This window comes from Lissotriton vulgaris, chromosome 4_1 (assembly GCF_964263255.1).
Source record: "Lissotriton vulgaris chromosome 4_1, aLisVul1.2, whole genome shotgun sequence".
Taxonomy (NCBI): domain Eukaryota; kingdom Metazoa; phylum Chordata; class Amphibia; order Caudata; family Salamandridae; genus Lissotriton; species Lissotriton vulgaris.
The window spans coordinates 673,424,163-673,442,966 of NC_141691.1; the positions used below are offsets into that span (position 1 = coordinate 673,424,163).

The following is an 18,804-nucleotide window of genomic DNA, read 5'->3' on the forward strand; positions in this document are numbered from 1 at the left end:
GTCAGTTCTGCGGACCCGACCCAGAGGTCTAGGTGGTGTCTGTAGGAGAGTGGGGTCTGCAATCCTATGGTCACCCACAATTTTTGCTTTTTGCTTCACTGGTTTACGACTTTCCCTGACAGTGGGCCTGCTAATCAGACCCACAGCCTAGCTGTCTCTCTCTAAATTGACAACCATGTACCTTAGGTGCATATCTAATTGGATACTGAGTCACCTTATCAGTCCCTGTACAGTGTACCTTAGGTACCCAGGGCATAGGTGCACTCAGGGCCTACCAGGGGCTGCAGCATGTATTATGCCACCCCTGGCTGACCATCCAAATCTGACACAACTGGCTGATCAATCAGCTGGGGCAAGGTGGTGTAATCACCCTTTGCTTTAGATATAGTATCCCTATATCTAACCCTAAAATGGACACATATCCTCCTATCAGTCACTCCCATGGCAGGCCTTATCAATCCTGAAGGCAGAGGGCTTGGAATTATGTGAGATGGTGCTCTAGCATGAGCTGAGCCTGTCTGCAGCTTTCGGAACCAGGTCCTTTAGCTGTTTCCATGATAACGCTATACCATATACTCTTAAGTGCATTATAATCCTTGCGGTTATTACTAACTTTGGTATAGCATTATCAAAACATGTCGAGTAAGGTGTCATACGAATTGGAATACTACCCCCTTGCCAATTCTGGCAACGGGGGTAGCATTCCACCCTTCTAGAGGGACACGACATGTATGTAACTGTGAACCCCGGTTAAAGTTAACTCGAGCCTCAGCATCACAAAATGGATGCTGCCACCACAGACACAAGTCTGACCTCTTGCTGCTGGGAGTCCTTTCAGCGAGGGAGGCTTGGACAAAGGGTTTCCTGCCTTGGGAGGTGCTAGCATCACCCCAGACAGGATTTTGTGTATTAGGTAGGAGAGGGCTGAAAGGAATGAGACATGCCTGGGGCACACAAGGTGTCCCTGTGCATACACCGGTCTAAACCAGTTCCTGGGGCTCTCCAGCCCCCAGCACTGGCGCAAGACCAAACAAAGGATAGGGGGTGTAACTACCCCACTTCCTGGTCCCACCCAGAGGAGGGAACTAGTCGTAGTACCGCCCCCTTTAGCCGGATAAAGGTAGGAGCTGGTCCCATTCCAAATTAGATTATCCTGAACAACTTTACAAGAAGAAACTCTGGACTTCGACGTTCTGCTCCACAGAAGACTGAAGAAATCTCCCTTGTGGGCAAGGAGTGTCCACCCTGCACAAGCAGGCACCATCAGAGTCCAGCGGCTTCCCTTTGTCGTCTTCCCTCGAGGATCCAGACTTCAGAGCCCGACGAGACCCGGATTCCCAGACCTCTCCCTACATCTGCAGCACAGCTGAGATCCGTGGGTGCGACGAGACACGTGGGACCGGCCATCTTGAAAGAAGCAGCACTTCGCTCCAGCACGACTTCTGAGGTAACCTCGTCCAAGTGCTTTGGTGATTGAGAAGCCCCGAGCAGCTCCTGCACCGAAGAGCAGCCCTCCAGCATCCACGAGATCTGCGTGGGGGCCTTCTGCCTGTTTGCTGCTCGATGCGTTGTCTGGTCACTTGCCGGCTGGCTAGTGACCTCCTAGATGACGAATCTTGAAATCTTCACTGCTGGTCTGGTTGCTCCAGACTGGCCCTTGCTCCCTTCCAAAAGAGGAGCACCCCGGACCCTCCTGGTCCACTCCAGACGCCGTTTCCACTCACCGCGTGGGTTGCGTTTGCCAAGGCCTGTTGACTCCAAATCCGGATCCGACACCGCCGACAGCGAGAGCCTGCGTGGGACAGCTCGTGCCTCCATCCTGGTCGTCGAAGACACCACCTGGTCCACGTGGCTGCAGAGACAAGCGTCCACTCTCACCTGATCACGACGACGACATCTGGTTCCACTCCTGGTTCCACTCCAGTCACTGGCTAGTGACTTTGAACATTGTCCCCTCTGCTTTCAGGTTCTCCTCTTCACTGATCCACCCTTGGATCACACCGGACATCTTCCTCCTGATCGCCTGCAGCATCTTTTCTTACAGGCTCCATAGACTTCAACGCCGGAACCCGACACGACTTTGCACCTATGCACCCGCAGCCTGTGGGTGAGGTAACACGAGCATTTCGGTGCTCAAGGGTAGATTGACTCTCCTAGTGTCCAGTTCCACAGTCGGTTTAGTTCTACATAGTCAGGATTGTCCGTACTCACCTTTTACTTGAACTGTACTGTCCAAAGACACTGTTACGCATCTCGCCTGTGAGTTCACACTCTGCACACGCGTTCCGTGGGCGTCCTATTACTTACCTTGAGTTAGTGTAGCGTGGTCCCAGCGATCCTACAGCCTCTGGACAGCTCCATTCCTTTTATCGACTTTCACATTCCATTTACTTAGTATATGGTTTGTCGTGCCCCTAGGGCACCATTGTAATTTGTGCAACTTAAACGTATTTTTCCTAAGAGATCGTCATGTGCTTAGCCCTCTGATCTCATAAAGAGTTCAGAGGTGTATGTTAGTTAATAAATATCTTGTTTATTTTCATAACTACCTGTGTGGTGTCCTTTCATTTGGTATTCAAGGGGTTATATGTGGTAAAACAGCTGGCTTCACATGCCAAAAGAGTTTAGCCTAAGACTTTGTCCATGCTACCATTAGGATAGCTGGTCTATAAGGTTGACTTTACAACCAATCACCATAAGGGTTGTTTGGACTGATACAAGGTGATCACTAGAACTAGTGAGCATCATATCAGGCCAACTTCTCACAGTGTCTTCAAAGCTTGGTACCTTGCTGACCCTCACTTTGAGGCATATCTGGAGGCCGAGATACACTCTTATTTTCTGATTAATAAAGAGTCGGTGAAATCGGCGGGTACCCTTTTGGAGGCCAGTAAGCTAACAATCAGGGGCCTAGTGAAGGGGTTCATCAACAGTAGGGAGAAAGAGAGGTTAGCGCAGATCAGAGCCCTTGACACTAAGATCCATACCCTGGAGTGTCAGGTCCTGGAATGCTCCGCCCATGCCCTCTGACGGACTATGGCCAGTTGCACCAGCTCTCCCTTGAAGAGGCTAGATAGTGTTTGAGGGGGGGGGGCAAGAACTATATATATATCTATATATATATCTATATATATATATATCTATATATATATATATCTATATATATCTATATATCTCACAAACACGTCACGCACGGGGCACCATCCAGCAAGGACAACGTTCAGGTTATGAATTTTCTATTTGCTTTTTTTTTTTTGTTCCAATAATTTACGTGCAAGGAATGATACATCCTGCTACATAGTATCTCTTAGACCGACGTGTTTCGGCTGACGGGAAACTTCTTTATTGACTCACTGCCCATGATATTGCTTCAAGGATAGTTCCCAAGTTGGTGGACACAGAGGGCCAATGCCTGACATGCACCCCCAACATTCTGCAAGCTTTTGCAACCTTCTACCAAGATCTGTATGCTTGAAGGCCTGACTTCCTAGGAGGTAGAACGCCCTCTACTGGCTGACATTCTGCTATCCTCAATACGCCGTGGTCCGGTAATTAGACCAACCCAACAGTGCAGACAAAATTGAATTGGACTTGTACGACTTGTCATCAGGCAAAACATCCAGCCCGATGGCTTCCCCGCTGGGTACTACCTTAGTTCGGCACTGAACTGACCCCTTTCCTGCTCAAGTTTTACATTGAGGTGGCTGAGCGGGGAGCCTTTTAACCTGGGCTATATCTGGCCTGAGGGGTCATCCATAAGCCGGACCATTCTCCTCAACAATGCACATCGTACAAGCCCATCTCCCAGATCAACACTGAAATCAAACTCTTTGCCAAGATCCTGGCCAACTGGCTGCAAACTGCTCTTCCCTATTTAATCATCTGTGACTAATGTGGATTAATGTTGGGGTGAAGAACACAACACTGCATTAGAAGGGTCCAGGTGGCACTATCTTGAATAAATACTCCTGATCTTCATGCAGCGCTGCTTCTAATACACTTTGAAAAAACCTTCGATACCATGGATCGGTTCTTCCTTCAGACTGTTCTAGATCGTGCTGGACTAAGGACGTACATACGTCGCCTCATTGGAGCTTTTCCTCATTAACCTTCTGCACAGAATCGGGTCAACAGATCGCTCTTCGCTCAGTTCCCTGTACCCTTATATAATTGGGAACCTTTACTGGTGTACCGTAATTACATCGAGGTATGTTCTCCCTATTTAGCAATCTATTCCAAAGGATTCCTAAGGCACGAGTATCAGTAGCCTGAAGGGACACACAGAATTAACCGCCCCCCTCTCTGTTTGGAATCTCTGACACTGCACAAATTAGCGGTGCGAATTCTTAAAGACATTTTGAAGTACGACACACACTAGCATCATTTTGCTGAAGGGATAAACAGGATTTTTATTATCCTACACCACTGATCACAACAGGGATTCACATGCATTGAAAAATCCCTGAGTGATTCCTCCTGGTGGCATATAATTAATAAGGAGGACCTTCCATTAATTGATCAAGAGTAAGGAAAATATAAGGAAAATACATTAGAATCACCTCCGCCGTTAGGGGTCATCCAACGATATATGGTTGCCCACCGTAGTCCTGATGAAGACTCGTACGGCCCAGGCTTAACTCACCGTGAGGCCCGAAGTCGAGTCGAAACGTCGACGCTCATTTGATCTTTGACCTGGACCAATATACTGTTACTTTCTTGTGCATTGTAATCATTAGATATATAGGTTTCTAAATGAATTAAAATTATGGATGAATTGATTTATGGCCAGGTCCCAGAATAGGATGATTACTGATCCTTTTGTGTAAAGAAAAATAACTGTGTTTTTATGTCACGAATCTTTGCAATCCTTTGCTATTCCTTTCTTCTCTTTATCACTGAACTCTATCACATCTTTCTATTTTGCAAGCTCCCCTTGGGGCAACCAATTATGACCCATATGTATTGCAGACAATTACTTTCAATAGTGGTAAAAAATGAATAAATCACCACGGTTTATTTGCTTTGCTGTTGCGTTGTGAGATTGTTCAACTTATTGATGAAGAGTAGATTATAATACTTCACCAATTGAATTCTGAAGTGTTGACTAACTGTGACATTGTGAAATATTAGTCTTTGGACCATTGTCTTATAATACTGTTCAATACCCAGGTCCTAGACCGTTTTGGGTTACCCCATTTCATTAATGGTTACCCTATACGCAGAGGCACATGTCCTGGCTGCCCTCTATCCCCCCTTTACTATTTGCTCTCGCGATCGAGGCCCCCACGCTGCTCCTTCGCTGTGATGTCATATTTCCCAGATGGTCCTGGGATGGAGGCCCAGAGGAGAGGATCGCTCTTTATGGGGACAGCTTCCTACTTTTCCTGGCTGACCCATAGACCTCGGTGTCTTGACCTCCTTGCCCTGTATGACAAAGCCTACGGTTTCCACGTGAACAGATACAAACATTTACTGGTCCCGGTACAGGGCGATCCTTTCCTGGAAATTTGGCTTAGTAGGTATCTGGTGGTTCATAACTCCCTTCTACCAGAACATATGTAACACCTTAACTCCTCTAGTGTCTAAAATAAAGCGCACTATCCAGAGATGGGCGCAGCTTCTACTTAATGTCATGGTTTGCATAAACCTTTTAAAAATGATGGTCCTCCCTCGCTTTCTGTACGTCTTCCGACATTTCCCGCTCCCAATCCCCACTCAGTGGTTCCATGCTCTCAACTCCATCCTCTGAGCGTTTCTTTGGTCTGGTGGCCATTCATGCATTGCCGCACTCCTCCATGACAGAGGGCTGGGGATGGTGGACCTCCAGTACTACTATCGAGCCTCACAATTGATTGTCAATGATTGGTTCAATGGCGGCTGGGATGACCCAACTGGATGAGTTGGGGAGCGGGCAGGGACCGCGGAGGTCTTCAGACCCCCGCGTCCTATTGCACATTGGGGGCACCCAGGGAAACATGGCCAGGCCCAGAGGGATGAGGTCCCTGGGGCCGAAATCGGCCCGCGGAGGAGGGGTGGGGGCACCAGGCCCCCTTCCCTTCATAAAAAAATAAATAAAAGGCCGGGGACAGGGTGCCTAGGGTAAAAATTGCCTTGGGGGAGGGGGGCCAGACTGCCTCACTCGCCTCCATCTAACCCAGCTAAATTACCTTCACATGACATACCTAACCATGATACGATTGCAACAAGCTGGCAAAATCCCTAAACACTCCTGTTTCAGGTGCTCCACTCTACATGCTAACTTCTATCACATGGTCTTTGCCTGCCCTATCTTGACACCCCACTGGCATCAGATAAAACATGAACTCTCAAAGGTACTGGGGCAGCCCTCGAGCTGACCCACAGGGTGGCCCTGCTGGGCAGGATGGATGACCTTGGAGACCCCAGACGGACCCGTATGTTTATAGAGATTGCCTCTTTAATTACTAAGTGAGACATTGCCCAAAGGTGGAACTCCCCAGGCCCCCTACCCTGGCGGAATGAAAGGAGATGTAGACCGGTGTGCCCAACTAGAGAAACGTATTTATGGTGCACGGGATTGCCCACAAAAGCATAAGATTTGGGGAAAATTGGGAGTTTACGACAGATTGGGTTTGTGATTCTTAATTCTGACATTTGTACTTTGGTGCTGCTATGCAAATGTAGATGTGCTTTTACTGGTGTGGTTAAAAAAGTAAATACCATTTGTTATATAAAAAAAAAAGCAGATGGGTGAATTTCTCGAATGCTGTTCATTTCATTTACGCTTATATGAGATTTAAGAGACATAGCGTCACTATTTTGATGTTCCATGACTCAGTTTCTACTTTTTGTACTGTTGCATCACAGCCTGAAGAATGAAGGTTTATCTAAAAAGGCAGAAAAATGTGGTCGACCAGTCAATGCAGAGCTTGATGGAAGTTTTCCTTTGCAACAATTAAACAGAGAAACGTTGTTGTTGGTAAGCAGTGCTTCAGTTATCCATTTTCATAAAGGAAGTATTTTAAAGTCAGAGCAGCAATGTCATCCTTTTCTCAGCCGATATTAAATCACTAAGAATAACTTTTGTAAGGGGAGACAAATGGAGCACAGAGTAAATGATGGAACTACTGATCCATATAAACCCCAAGAGCATGGATGAAGGAGAAAGTTTGCTAAGTAAAGGCACCTACATTTCTAATCTGTGTAGAACATGACAACTGGTCTCAAAATAGAAGCATGGAGAGAAAACACTGACTTTGGAGCAAAACATGTTCATGCATTTTAATTATTTAATTTTATATATGGTTAGTATTCTTAAAGGGGAAATATTCTGCCAACCTGCATCAAAAGAATCAAATCAAGGAAGATTTGAAGAGAAACAAAGGCTAACTTCCAGTGATAAAATGTATGGATGGGTCAGCACTAGTGCAATTTCTGAATATACAGATGAATTCACATAGAAGGAATACACTAGATAAAGCCACTTATCTATAATCATACTAAGTGGATAATATAGAAAATACAGAGACATGCTACACTAACCAATACATGGTTATGGTTTACTGCATTACGAGAGATAGCGAAGGCCTACATAAATGCGTCATGGTAAGCACACAATTAAACACGTCTTTGATATTAAGATAGACAAAGAAGAGCAGGAATTAAATAGTTTTAGTGTTTGTATATGCTACCTAAATTAATGTGATTAGTAGAGAAATGTAAAAATGTGTGCATACGAATTGAATAGCATGCATAGAAATGAAATGGAAATGTGTGGGCGGTATCATCCACACAGAAGGTTACAATCACAAGCAAGTATGTATATTCACAATATAGGTACATTCACATTATCTTTGTATCAAAATTTGGTTCAATTTCTGAACTCTAGAAACTGGATTTCGTTCCCAGAATGTACAACTGTACACAATCTAAAATTGTGAAATGAAAAAGTCAGCAATAAACGTGGAATGTAAAAGGTGCATTTGTAAAGTTACAATAAGAATGTGGTTCAGAAACAAATATGTGTCTTGAATGAGAAATGAGTTGTATTGTGATGCGCATAAAATCTCTATAATTAAGACATAAAACAGTCTCTGCATACTTAAAGCTGGTGGAAGTGTGTAGAGGGAAATGTGTCTTCAGTTTGATTTGGTTCCTTTGGCAGGACGTGCATCTCTGTCTCGCCGACAATGAATAGGACACTGAGCTACTTGTGACAAAATGTAGACACTGAGGCTTAGAACCATGATCAATTCTTGTGAAGGGGAACTCAGCTGGACATCCAGCTTATTAGAAAGGTAGAAAGGTGTCTTGTTACTGCCACCAGGTTTTAGTGGACAGGGGGGGAGGGCACCACACCCATGCAAATATCTACTTATGAGGGCAAAAGTGGCCCATCCTTTACAGTAACTTGAATCTGAGAGCTTTAGCTACCCACATATTAAATGTCATGGAGCTTTTTCAGCAGGAGTTTCTCAGAGGCTAGGTGGTAGAGATATATTTGCTCCTCTCTAGGGAAAAGTCATTCAAGTCCTAGTCTAAACTAAACCCTGTTTTGTTTGGGTCCTGCAGAACCATATAAGCAGTATCACTTAGTTGTGAAGTTTAATTTCTCGCTGAAGCTACACAAAACGGATGTGTTTTAGTGAGGAGTTTGTCACTGGAGATTTATAAAGCTTTGGTCTAAGGTTACGTGAAAGAAAAACTTGATGCCAAGGCACAAAATGAGGATGCTAACCTCATTCCAAAATTACAATTCTGGGCTTCAACTTGGAGAGGCTGGAGTATATCAGGTATTGATAGAAATAAAATAAGCACAGTTAAATAAGATTCTTTGCAATACAGCCTACATTATGCAAATCACATACTGGAGTAACGAATGATCGAAAATAGTAAGTGCCACACAAAGGCATGCACATCATTTAACTTGGCAGATATAATTAGTACTCTGAATGTATAGCTTCTTTTATGAATGCCACTTGGTGATAGGTGAACATGGCCATCTTGGCTGGCCTTGGAGAAGGATGGTATTTGTTATCAAAAATAGCTTAGAGATCTTTACATTTACATTCCAGCCGGTTTGCCTTCAGTTATCAGGGAAAATTCTTGTTCCGGTCCAGGGAAGACCTGGCTTGACAATTCTGGACTTGACAGGCTGGACTGTTCCCATGAGTAACAGGGTCCAGACTGATTTGCATATGGCTAGGTCTGAACTGAGGTGGTAGAGTGAGCTAAAGAACGATGATGGACTCAGCCAAGATCTTTGACTGGAGGTGAGTGTCTGAAAAGTTTCAGCGCTTCGTCCATCATCTCCTTGTGTTTGCTTCCATCTTGGGAACAGACAATTGTGTAGTAGTGTGCCACGAAGATATTCAAATCATGTCCGATTTGCTGCTGTTAACTCTGCTGCATGTATTCAATGCAAAACAAATACTCGCCTGTCTTTTAGCTTCTCGTAACTTTCTTTTCAGTGCAGTTAAAATTCTTTGCACTTCCCAGAGCCTTTCTTCTTTCGATAAGTCCTTTATGCCCGCCTGAAGGTCACGATGTAAACAGTTCAAAAGAAATTCCTGCACCAACAAAAAAGACAAACTTCATGAACTCTTGAGGCGCTTACGTATTTCATGCAAAAAAAAAATAACAGCAATTATGATCATACTCAGATTGAGGACAAACACTACTAATTTAAACTAAAATTGAAAACAAAATGAACACAGGCTTCCTTTAAGCCCACTCACCGGACACAGCTTCACAAAAAAAATGAAAATAAGGAGACGAACCTGTCGCCTAATTTCCTCCTTGATGTTTTCTTGTGTTTCAGGCAGTGCTGGCATGGTTGCCATATTAGACCAACGGAGGGGTTTTATCACTTGCTTAAGCTTTATGCCTCCAAATAGGTCTTGCACGTGTGTAAAAAACACATACAAGACACGGTTACTAATCTAGGAAGAAAAACAAAACCAGAATGTAACATTTCAGAATTATATAGTCGCAATTAAAAGATGCAGACTAAGACAACGAATGACACACTCAATCAATAATGGGAAACACAAACGTTACAATTAAACTGCATTTCAAGGAAAAAAATCGCTTTCCCTTCTCTCCCAAGCCTTTCCAGGAACTAAATATAGTGAATGAACGCTGTTTACATTTATTTAATGCTAAGAAGTCAGTGGCAGTTTCACCTTTCCCGAAGGTAACTTCGGAGTGTGGTTCATTGTTTATGTGGGAGTTTCCTTTTGCATGTTTAGTTTAAACTACTAGGTGGGAGACTTCCATTTTACCTCCTTATTGTTTTTTATGCATTCTTCTTACTTATTTCCTAATTCTAAAATTGCTCTATTTTCTCCAGAATCATTTTCGTCATATCTAACTTCGCTATAATGCATAACTTGATGCCTTTTGCTATTATGCCTAACTTGATGCCCTGCTTATCCAACTCTTACAGCATAGCCAATAAAATGATAAATATTCTCAAAATGTTTAAAGCATTTACGTATTTACATCTTTATGCTAAATGACTGAGCCAGATTTATAATGTACCATTTATTGTCATATCATTAAGCAAGGTAACCAAGCTTCCCTTCCCATTCACTGACCACCAGAGTAACACCTTCCAATTGTACTAGACCAGAGGTCTTCAAACGTTTTGATGACAGAACCCCGTCACAATATATTATGCATAAGGACCCCCTCCTGGCAAAAAGTTCTAGAACCTTGTACTCATCATTATCGACTACTATTAACAACCATAAACGCCCCCAATTCCCTCATCAAATCATTTTATCGGTGGGTAAATATTATCAAACAGTGTTTAGCAAACCAAAAGGGCAGTGAGGGTGGTCAAAGGTGTGGCTAAAAACAACGGGGCTCATTTATGATGAATTAGCATAGGGCAGCGCTGTAAGTCTTCTTGCAGCCCTGCCCCACGCCAATGTTAAAGGGCAGGAATGCACCGTATTTATGCAATATGGTGCATTCCTGTCATTTACCCCTGAGTTATCACACAAATTACTGTCTTACAATAACGTAGGTATGATTGTTTTGTGCTGGAAGAGGTACATTCCTGCACAAAAACAATCCAGAGATGTGTTTTCCTCTTTCTATATGTGCTACAGAATGCAGCACACACAAAGAGAGGAAAGAATTTGGAGAAATGAAAACATTTCTCCTTGTTACGCCTGAAGTGGCCTCAGGTTTAAGGGATTTTGTGAACCTGGGGCAGCGTCAAAATCCATGGGTGTGGCGAGTGAACACCCAGTGCAATGCCAATGAAGGGCCTACTTGACGCGGAAATAAGGCAACGCTTGCGCTGCTTTGTCTTACTCCATATCTATGAGGACATGCAAAGCTATGCAGGGTAAATTTGCGTTGCCTCATAGATATGATTGGGATGCTTGTGCTGCCGGAGCATCAAAAAAAGTGATGCTCCAGCGGCACAAGCTCTCATAAACCAGCCCCAAAATATTTTGTTCATTGTTTAGGTCTTTCAACATCAGACAGCTACATATAAAATATTGGGTAGCTTAAATGAAAAATACATTTAAAAAAGTTGTTACTCAGTGGGTAATGCTCTATAATACATTATGAAACCTCTATTAGTAAATGCAGTGCACAGGTGTGTGTGTAACCAGAGAGCCACAGAATTATATTTGGTTGCTGCAGTGAAGAATTGGGACTTGTGCATTTTTAGTGCTAAGAGGTCACAGCTTGTGACAGAAAGCACTGTGAACGTGTGATTCATTACTTTACACTTGTATTACATACAGTATAAGATAAACAAGAATACCCCTGCACACTCTCAGTAATAACAAACAGTCAAAAAGTGTTGACTACTGGTGAGCACGGACAAAGCTTAGCAATTAAACAATTGATAATTGATATATTAGGAGTCTCTCGGTTGTTGGGTGGTGTCATTAATGTTCATAACAGATAAACCAGCCGATACATGTTTCGTCGCGTTAAGGGACAATAATCCTGCGACTCCTCAGGGCTACGCAAGCTGTGGGCAAGAATAGGAAGTTGCTCTATTGGTGATAATTCCAACCAGACAGGGCTATAGACAGCTCTAGTTTGGATGGTGCAGATGGGCACGTTTGGAAGTGAGCGATCACAGTAGTGGCACTACCGGGTACACAGAGTAAGAGAACACTTGGGACACACACGTCCGAAAGAACAATTTAGAGAACATTCTATGAGTATTCCCTTTACCTGGGATCGCTCACTTCCAAACGTGCCCATCCGCACCATCCAAACTAGAGCTGCAACTCACCACTTTTTGGATGAAATACTACCTATTTCACTCTGTGTATCTAATCTGGATACAGGCACTCCATAAATTGACATTCGACTACACTACCTTCACTTAAAAGTCCAGAGCCCTGTCGGGTTGGAATTATTACCGATAGAGCGACTTCCTTTTCCTAACAACCGAGAGACTCATAATGTATCAATTATCAATTGTTTAATTGCTAAGCTTTATCCGTGCTCACCAGTAGTCAACACTTTTTGACTGTTTGTTTTTACTAAGAGTGTGCAGGGGTATTCTTGTTTTTCTGTACGCAGTGTTAACCCAGGTTGACACTTCTTGGAGGGGTATAGGGTTTTCCCCTCAGCCCCTTTTTGCACCTCACATCCAACTGTTTATGAACTTTATCAATTGCATCAAATGCTAAGCAGTGTGCCCCTTCCAAATAAATAACCCTTTCCAAGCCACTATACAGTATATGATAGACTGCTACAAAACGTGCAAATAAAATGGTGCTTCCAAAATGTAGATTTTGGTAATTCCAGACCGCAAGTAATGCAATTTTTTTTTCTTCATAACAGCCCATTCAAAACCTCCTCAGGTGTACCAAGCGCTGTGTACGTACAATTACGATTAAAAACACTCACTTCACAGCCCAGTTGTTAACTCTTTGCACTACCCTGCCAAAAACAAATATTTGCCATCACAATGCTTGGATTGATTCGAGCAATTAAAACCAGAACCGGCGAGGAGGAGGAGCTTCGCGCGCAACCAAGATGGCCGCGTGAGCACAGGGCTCCCGAGACCCTCGCAACCTCCCGCATCTATCCTGAAAATTATCCTGACCACATTGATGGGTTATCAAAGACGAGCCATAGCTTTGGCGGACGCCGTTGTCCAAATTTAAATCGGACTTCGGGAACCGGAATAACAACGATTTGAATATTGCGGCCTGCCCCTCGGAGTTGCCCGGAGCTCGAGTTGGTATGGTGCCCGGGCAGTAGTTGAACAACAGCGGCCTGAGGAGACGCTGACTTGAACTTTCACTTTCGTTTTCGAGGCTCCAGTCTGATCCTATCTGAGAGCGAGCCTACTACTAGCAGAAGCTGTTTGACGGCTCCGCGATCATAGGGGATGTCCTGACTGCGTATACTGGGCCTGGACGGACTGTGTCCTCTGGTCGCCGCTGATGGTTTGATTGCAGTTCCTGATGCGGCCATTTTCTCTCGTTGCCCGCCACTTTGGAAGGCCTCCTTGTCCGTGATGGCGACCAAACCTGATGCCGACAAGCAAAAGTCCAAGATCACTCGGCGAGGTGGCTACACCCAAGCAAACAATATGGATTGATAAGCCCAATCTAAAGGATCCCCTGGTGGACCGAGTAGATCACTTGATGGTACTAAGGAGGGCCGGCCTCATCGGCAGAATTGACTTTACAAGACGTCATGGGCGCCCTTGATGGGATGAAGGCATCCATTGGCCAACAGTTTGAGACTGTCGCCCATAAGCTGGACACCGTTTCGATCGATGTTAATTTGATCCGTACGGATTTATCAAAAACCAATGAAAAGGTAAAATCTTTAAATCTGAAAACTTCCAGCCTAACGGGTGATGTGTCCGACTTGCAGACAGAGGTCCGCAACCTGCGGACCTCTAGTGATCTTTTTGCCCGCCTGTTGGAGGACTTTGAAAGTACGGCCCGGCGTAACAACGTACGCATTATTGGGGTCCTGGAAAAATCGGAGGATCCGCTGCTGATCTTTTTGTGGAAGATCTTATCACCAAACACCTCGCTCCTAAGGGTCTGAGCAAGTTCTACGCGGTTGAACGAGCCCACAGAGTACCAGGTGGTAAACCGAAGTTGGGTGCCCCGCCAAGACCTCTCGTCGCCAGAATCTTTAACTTCCGGGATAGAGACGCTATCCTGCAGGCCTCACGGATGAGTGGACCCACGAAATACGAAAATACCACTGTAAGTTTCTACCCGGACTTTACACAGGCAGTCCAAAAGCAAAGACTTGGATTTCTGGGCGTCAAACGACGACTAAGGGAGATGGAACTGAAATACGCAATCCTTTTTCCAGCCAGGCTGCGCGTTGAATTCGAGGAACAAACATATTTTTTTGATCGTCCAGAGATGGCGGGAGACTGGCTCAACACTTTGCCACAACAAGGAGGACCATTGTGGAGGAGCGGAAGGCGGCCCGACGGAACAGGAATAGGAGCATGGTTTCCGGTCCCTGAACTTTACTGATAACCCGGACTATGGTTCGATGACTTTTATTGTATGATTTGATGTGTCATACCCAGGGGTGGCGGGGTGATTGGTGGACTCTTTCCTCCTCTGGGGTTTCTTTTTGTAGACTAGTTTGATATCAGGGAGACAGGCACACTGCAAGTTGGTGTGGATATTTAGTCTTACGCAGGGGTGCAGGGTGGGGGGATTTGTAACGGGTTTCTGGTTGGAGGGTGGGGGGGTGTTCAAGTGGGTGTGTTTTGGTTCAGTGCAAGGCAACATATTGTTCTATCATTTGATTTGGATGCTGAGTTCCGAGGAGGGGTGGATCTGCTTTCACTTTTGAAATGGGGGGTAGGGGATTGAGACTAATGAGTTGGAATGTGAATGGGTTGGGGGACAGGATAAAACGAGGGGTTGTGTTACAATTGTTGAAGCGACTTTCCCCTGATGTGGTATTGTTGCAGGAAACACATTTGATCTGTAACACTTGTCATGCCATGAACCGGAGAGGGTACCGCTTGTTTGCCCATGCGGGGTTCTCCTCTGGATCCAGAGGGGTGGGTATCCTAGTTAGGAATTCTCTCCCCTTAGAAATAGATGCAACAGTCCTGGATGATAGGGGGCGCTACGTAGCTCTTATTGGACGATGGGAGGGTAGAACTATATCCTTGATCTCTGTTTACGTCCCCCCAGGTCTGCAGTCGACAACTTTTGCTGACCTGGGGCGAGTAGTATTGGGACTTCCTGAGGGGACTCTGGTCATGAGCGGAGATTTTAACTCAGTTGTCTCTGGCAGGGAGGATCAACACCCATCCAGGGACCTCACAGGGTCACAGAATTGGCTTAGTGGCTTTATAGACACACTAGGGTTGGTTGACTGTTGGAGACTGCTGCACCCGGCCCAGAATCAATACACTTTCCACTCGGGTGCACACGGTAGCCTTTCCACGATTGATTACATTCTGATGCCAGCTGTGCAGGCCTCCTCCGTTACTGAGGTCCGACATCTAGCTCGGGGAATATCCAACCACTCTCCACTGTGGCTTCGGATAGAGTTGCGTGAAGGTGCGGAGGGGTGAGTAGCACCAATCAATCTGTGGTATCTCCGTAACCCTAAGACCCGTGCGGCGTTGGTCAAATCCCTTGACCAGTATTTTGTTGAGGATCTGGGATCGGTGTCTTCTGCAGTGTCGCTCTGGGAGGCTTTTAAGACGGTCATCCGAGGTCAGGCGTTGTCATTGATTGCTGGTGCAAAGAAGAGTAGAAATGAGGAGGTAGTTAGACTCGAGACAGAGATCACCGAGCTGGAGCGTGATCTGGAACTGGGCGTCACCCGTGAGAAGATGCATGTTCCCAGTCTTAAACAACTTGACTATAGGGCGCTGGTTACGGATGCCGCGAAAGTCATGGGCAGGGAGCAGCAGGGTCGATTGTATGATGTCGGGGATAAAGCTGGCAAACTGATAGCATGGTTAGATAAAAAAAGAGCAGGCTAGTCGTGTGGTTTCTGTGATTGAGAGAGTGAATGGAATGCGTGTGACTGAACCCGAGGAGATCGTCCAGAGTTTTGCGCAACATTTCCAGGAAGTGTATTCCCCCATATCTGATAAGCCGGAGGAAGACTCCCATTTATTGTTGCGCGACATTGCATTGCCCAGCTTATCTTATTCTGATAGAGAGTTGCTAAATGCCGTAATAACCGCGGATGAGGTGGCTCTCGCTATTCGCTCCATTCGTTCTAGGAAGATGATGGGCCCTAATGGTCTCCCCATTGAACTTTATAAACTGCGCCCCGATAAAATGGCGCCATATCTTCGTGACGTGTTCTTGGAATCGCGAGATGGTGGCTCCCTTCCCCGTGATCAGCGGCTTGCGACCATAGTGGTGATTCATAAGGAAGGGAAGCCAAGAGACCGCTGCGCCTCTTATAGGCCAATATCACTTCTTAACGCGGAACCCAAGATTCTTGCTAAATTATTGGCCAATCGTATAATAAAGGTGATTAGTGACTTGATTCATCCAGACCAATCCGGTTTTATCCCGCATCAGAATACGGTCCTGAATCTGCGACGTTTGCATGGTGTTCTCGCAAGGACTACGTCATTGCATGACCCGGCCATCTTGGCCTCCTTGGATGCCACGATGGCTTTTGATACTGTGGAGTGGCCGTATTTGTGGGCCGCACTTGCCAAGTTTGGTTTTGGTCCTGGCTTCATTAGCTGGGTCAGGCTCCTCTATGAGGACGCGTTGGCGCAGGTTGTGGTAAATGGTCGGTGTCTCTGAGCCTTTCGTTCTCGGAAGGGGTACAAGACAGGGTTGTCCATTGTCTCCACTCTTATTTGCCCTTGCTCTTGAGCCCCTTGCTGCCTGGATTAGATGGGAACCGTCGGCGAAGGGTATTCAGTGGGCCCCAGACCTCGAAGATCGTATTTCGCTTCACGCGGACGATATACTGTTGTACCTGACATCGCCCTGGAAGTCGTTAATTGTTTTGTTCTGTTCTATGTCCTCACCTCTTTTGGTAGGAATTCAGGCCTAGTCCTCAACTGGACTAAATCTTACTTACACGTCCCCTCGGGAGATGTGCCTCTTTTGCCACGCGATTGTCCCATCCAGGTTACACAGACGGGTTTTAAGTATCTTGGGGTTTATGTATCGTTGAACCCGGCTGCCTGATATGAACAAAATTTGCTCCCGCCATTAAACCGGTTGAAGCTGGATGTGGTGCGCTGGCACAAGCTGCCGCTTTCGCCGCTCGGCCGTGCAGCGCTTTTTAAGATGATGTCGTTGCTACTCTTTCTATATGCTCTTCGGAACACCTTTGATGTAATTCCCGCAAGCTATTTTCGGACTATTGAGGGTCTCCAGAGGAAGTTGATCTGGGATGGGTGTTTGCGTATCGCCCTCGCCAAGCTGACGCTTCCATGGTATGATGGTGGTATCACTCTCCCTGACATCAAACGGTATTACTGGGCGTCTCAATTGGGGGCCATTAATCATGGCATGTATGGTCCCGAATTGAACCCTGCGTTTGCAATGGACAGGTGGCTGTTGCCGGGGGGCGATTATTAAAGAGCGCTTTATTCTAGATTAGATGGAGGGAGGCTCTCCGAGCCCACAAAGATTGCGGTAAGGGTATGGAACTGCGCCAACAATGCAATGGGTTGGAAAGATCGACTGACCCGAGCGACCCCGCTTTTTGCTTCTGAGAAGCTGGGTAACTTGTGGAAAACGAAAAGATTTGAGAAATGGGATATGAGCGGTATCAGTAAAATGAGTGACCTCTGGGTAAAAGGCAAGTTTAAAACTTTTGAGGAATTGAAAGCCGAGTTCCAACTTAGCGACAGGGAATATTTTCGATATGCTCAGGTCCGCCATGCCTTGCATTCGGTTTTTACTGTGAGTGCGGATATTCCGGAGTCCTCTCCGCTTGAGGATAGAATACTGGATGGTCATGTGCCAGATAGTACTATCTCTTTGATCTATAAAAAGCTGATAAATGGTAGGACTGACCTGTTGGTGCTCCTCCGGGACGTATGGACCTGAGACGGTCTTGAATTAGACGATGAGGATTGGCAGTCTGTGATCTCTTCTCCCAAGGAGGTCGCGATTCCGGCCCGTCTCCGGTTGGTGCAACTTAAAATCCTGCATAGAGTCTATGTGACTGGCCCCGCTTGATTAGAATGGGTTATTCAGAAGATGGTCTTTGTAAGCGTGGTTGTGGGCTGCTCAGGACGTTTCTGCATATAATTTGGGAGTGTCCTGCAGTAGCTGCTTTTTGGACCGGGATACATAATAAGATGGAGGAGGCTGCCGGTGTTGCTCTACTGCCCGAGGCTAGACGTTGTCTCCTGAATATTTGGGAACCAACTGACTATAATGTTGCGCAGCCGCAGTGGGCAACCCTGGGAAATATGGTGGCTAAGAGAGACATAGCTCAGTTGTGGGGTTCCCAGAGGCCGCCCACGGTCGAGGCTTGGATGGAAAACATGGATTGGTGCATGTTTAGGGAGAAGACTGTCTATGTGGCACGGGGGCGACCCAGGAAATGGGGTAAGATTTGGGGTCATTGGAACACTTACAGTGGAGATATTTGCACTCCTCCTCTTATGGATGTCCCTGAAGTTACACTTTTCCCCTGACCTGCCATTCCTTGTAATGTAATATATATAACTGGTCTCGAGCTCGTCTCTCCCCTGTTTCCCTCCCCTAATATGATTTGTATACCTTATTGTATGGTCTTTTTTGTTCCTCCTTCCTCATTCGGACTGCTATCCTATTGTATTGTGTTTATTGCCTTGTTTGTTTTTTACTTTCAATAAAAAGATTTATTAAAAAA

At 45.6% G+C, this 18,804-nt stretch overlaps 1 protein-coding gene across 1 annotated transcript in view; it reads right to left on the minus strand.

Annotated features, from left to right (window-relative positions):
* Nucleotides 1-18,804, minus strand: part of RALBP1 (ralA binding protein 1) — a 272,192-nt gene that overhangs the window by 85,596 nt on the left and 167,792 nt on the right. The window contains exons 5-6 of the mRNA XM_086964942.1: nucleotides 9,759-9,920; nucleotides 9,417-9,548 (exon numbers count right to left, since the gene is read on the minus strand). Coding sequence (XP_086821068.1) covers nucleotides 9,417-9,548; nucleotides 9,759-9,920 — 294 coding nt within the window. The remainder of the gene's footprint in view (nucleotides 1-9,416; nucleotides 9,549-9,758; nucleotides 9,921-18,804) is intronic.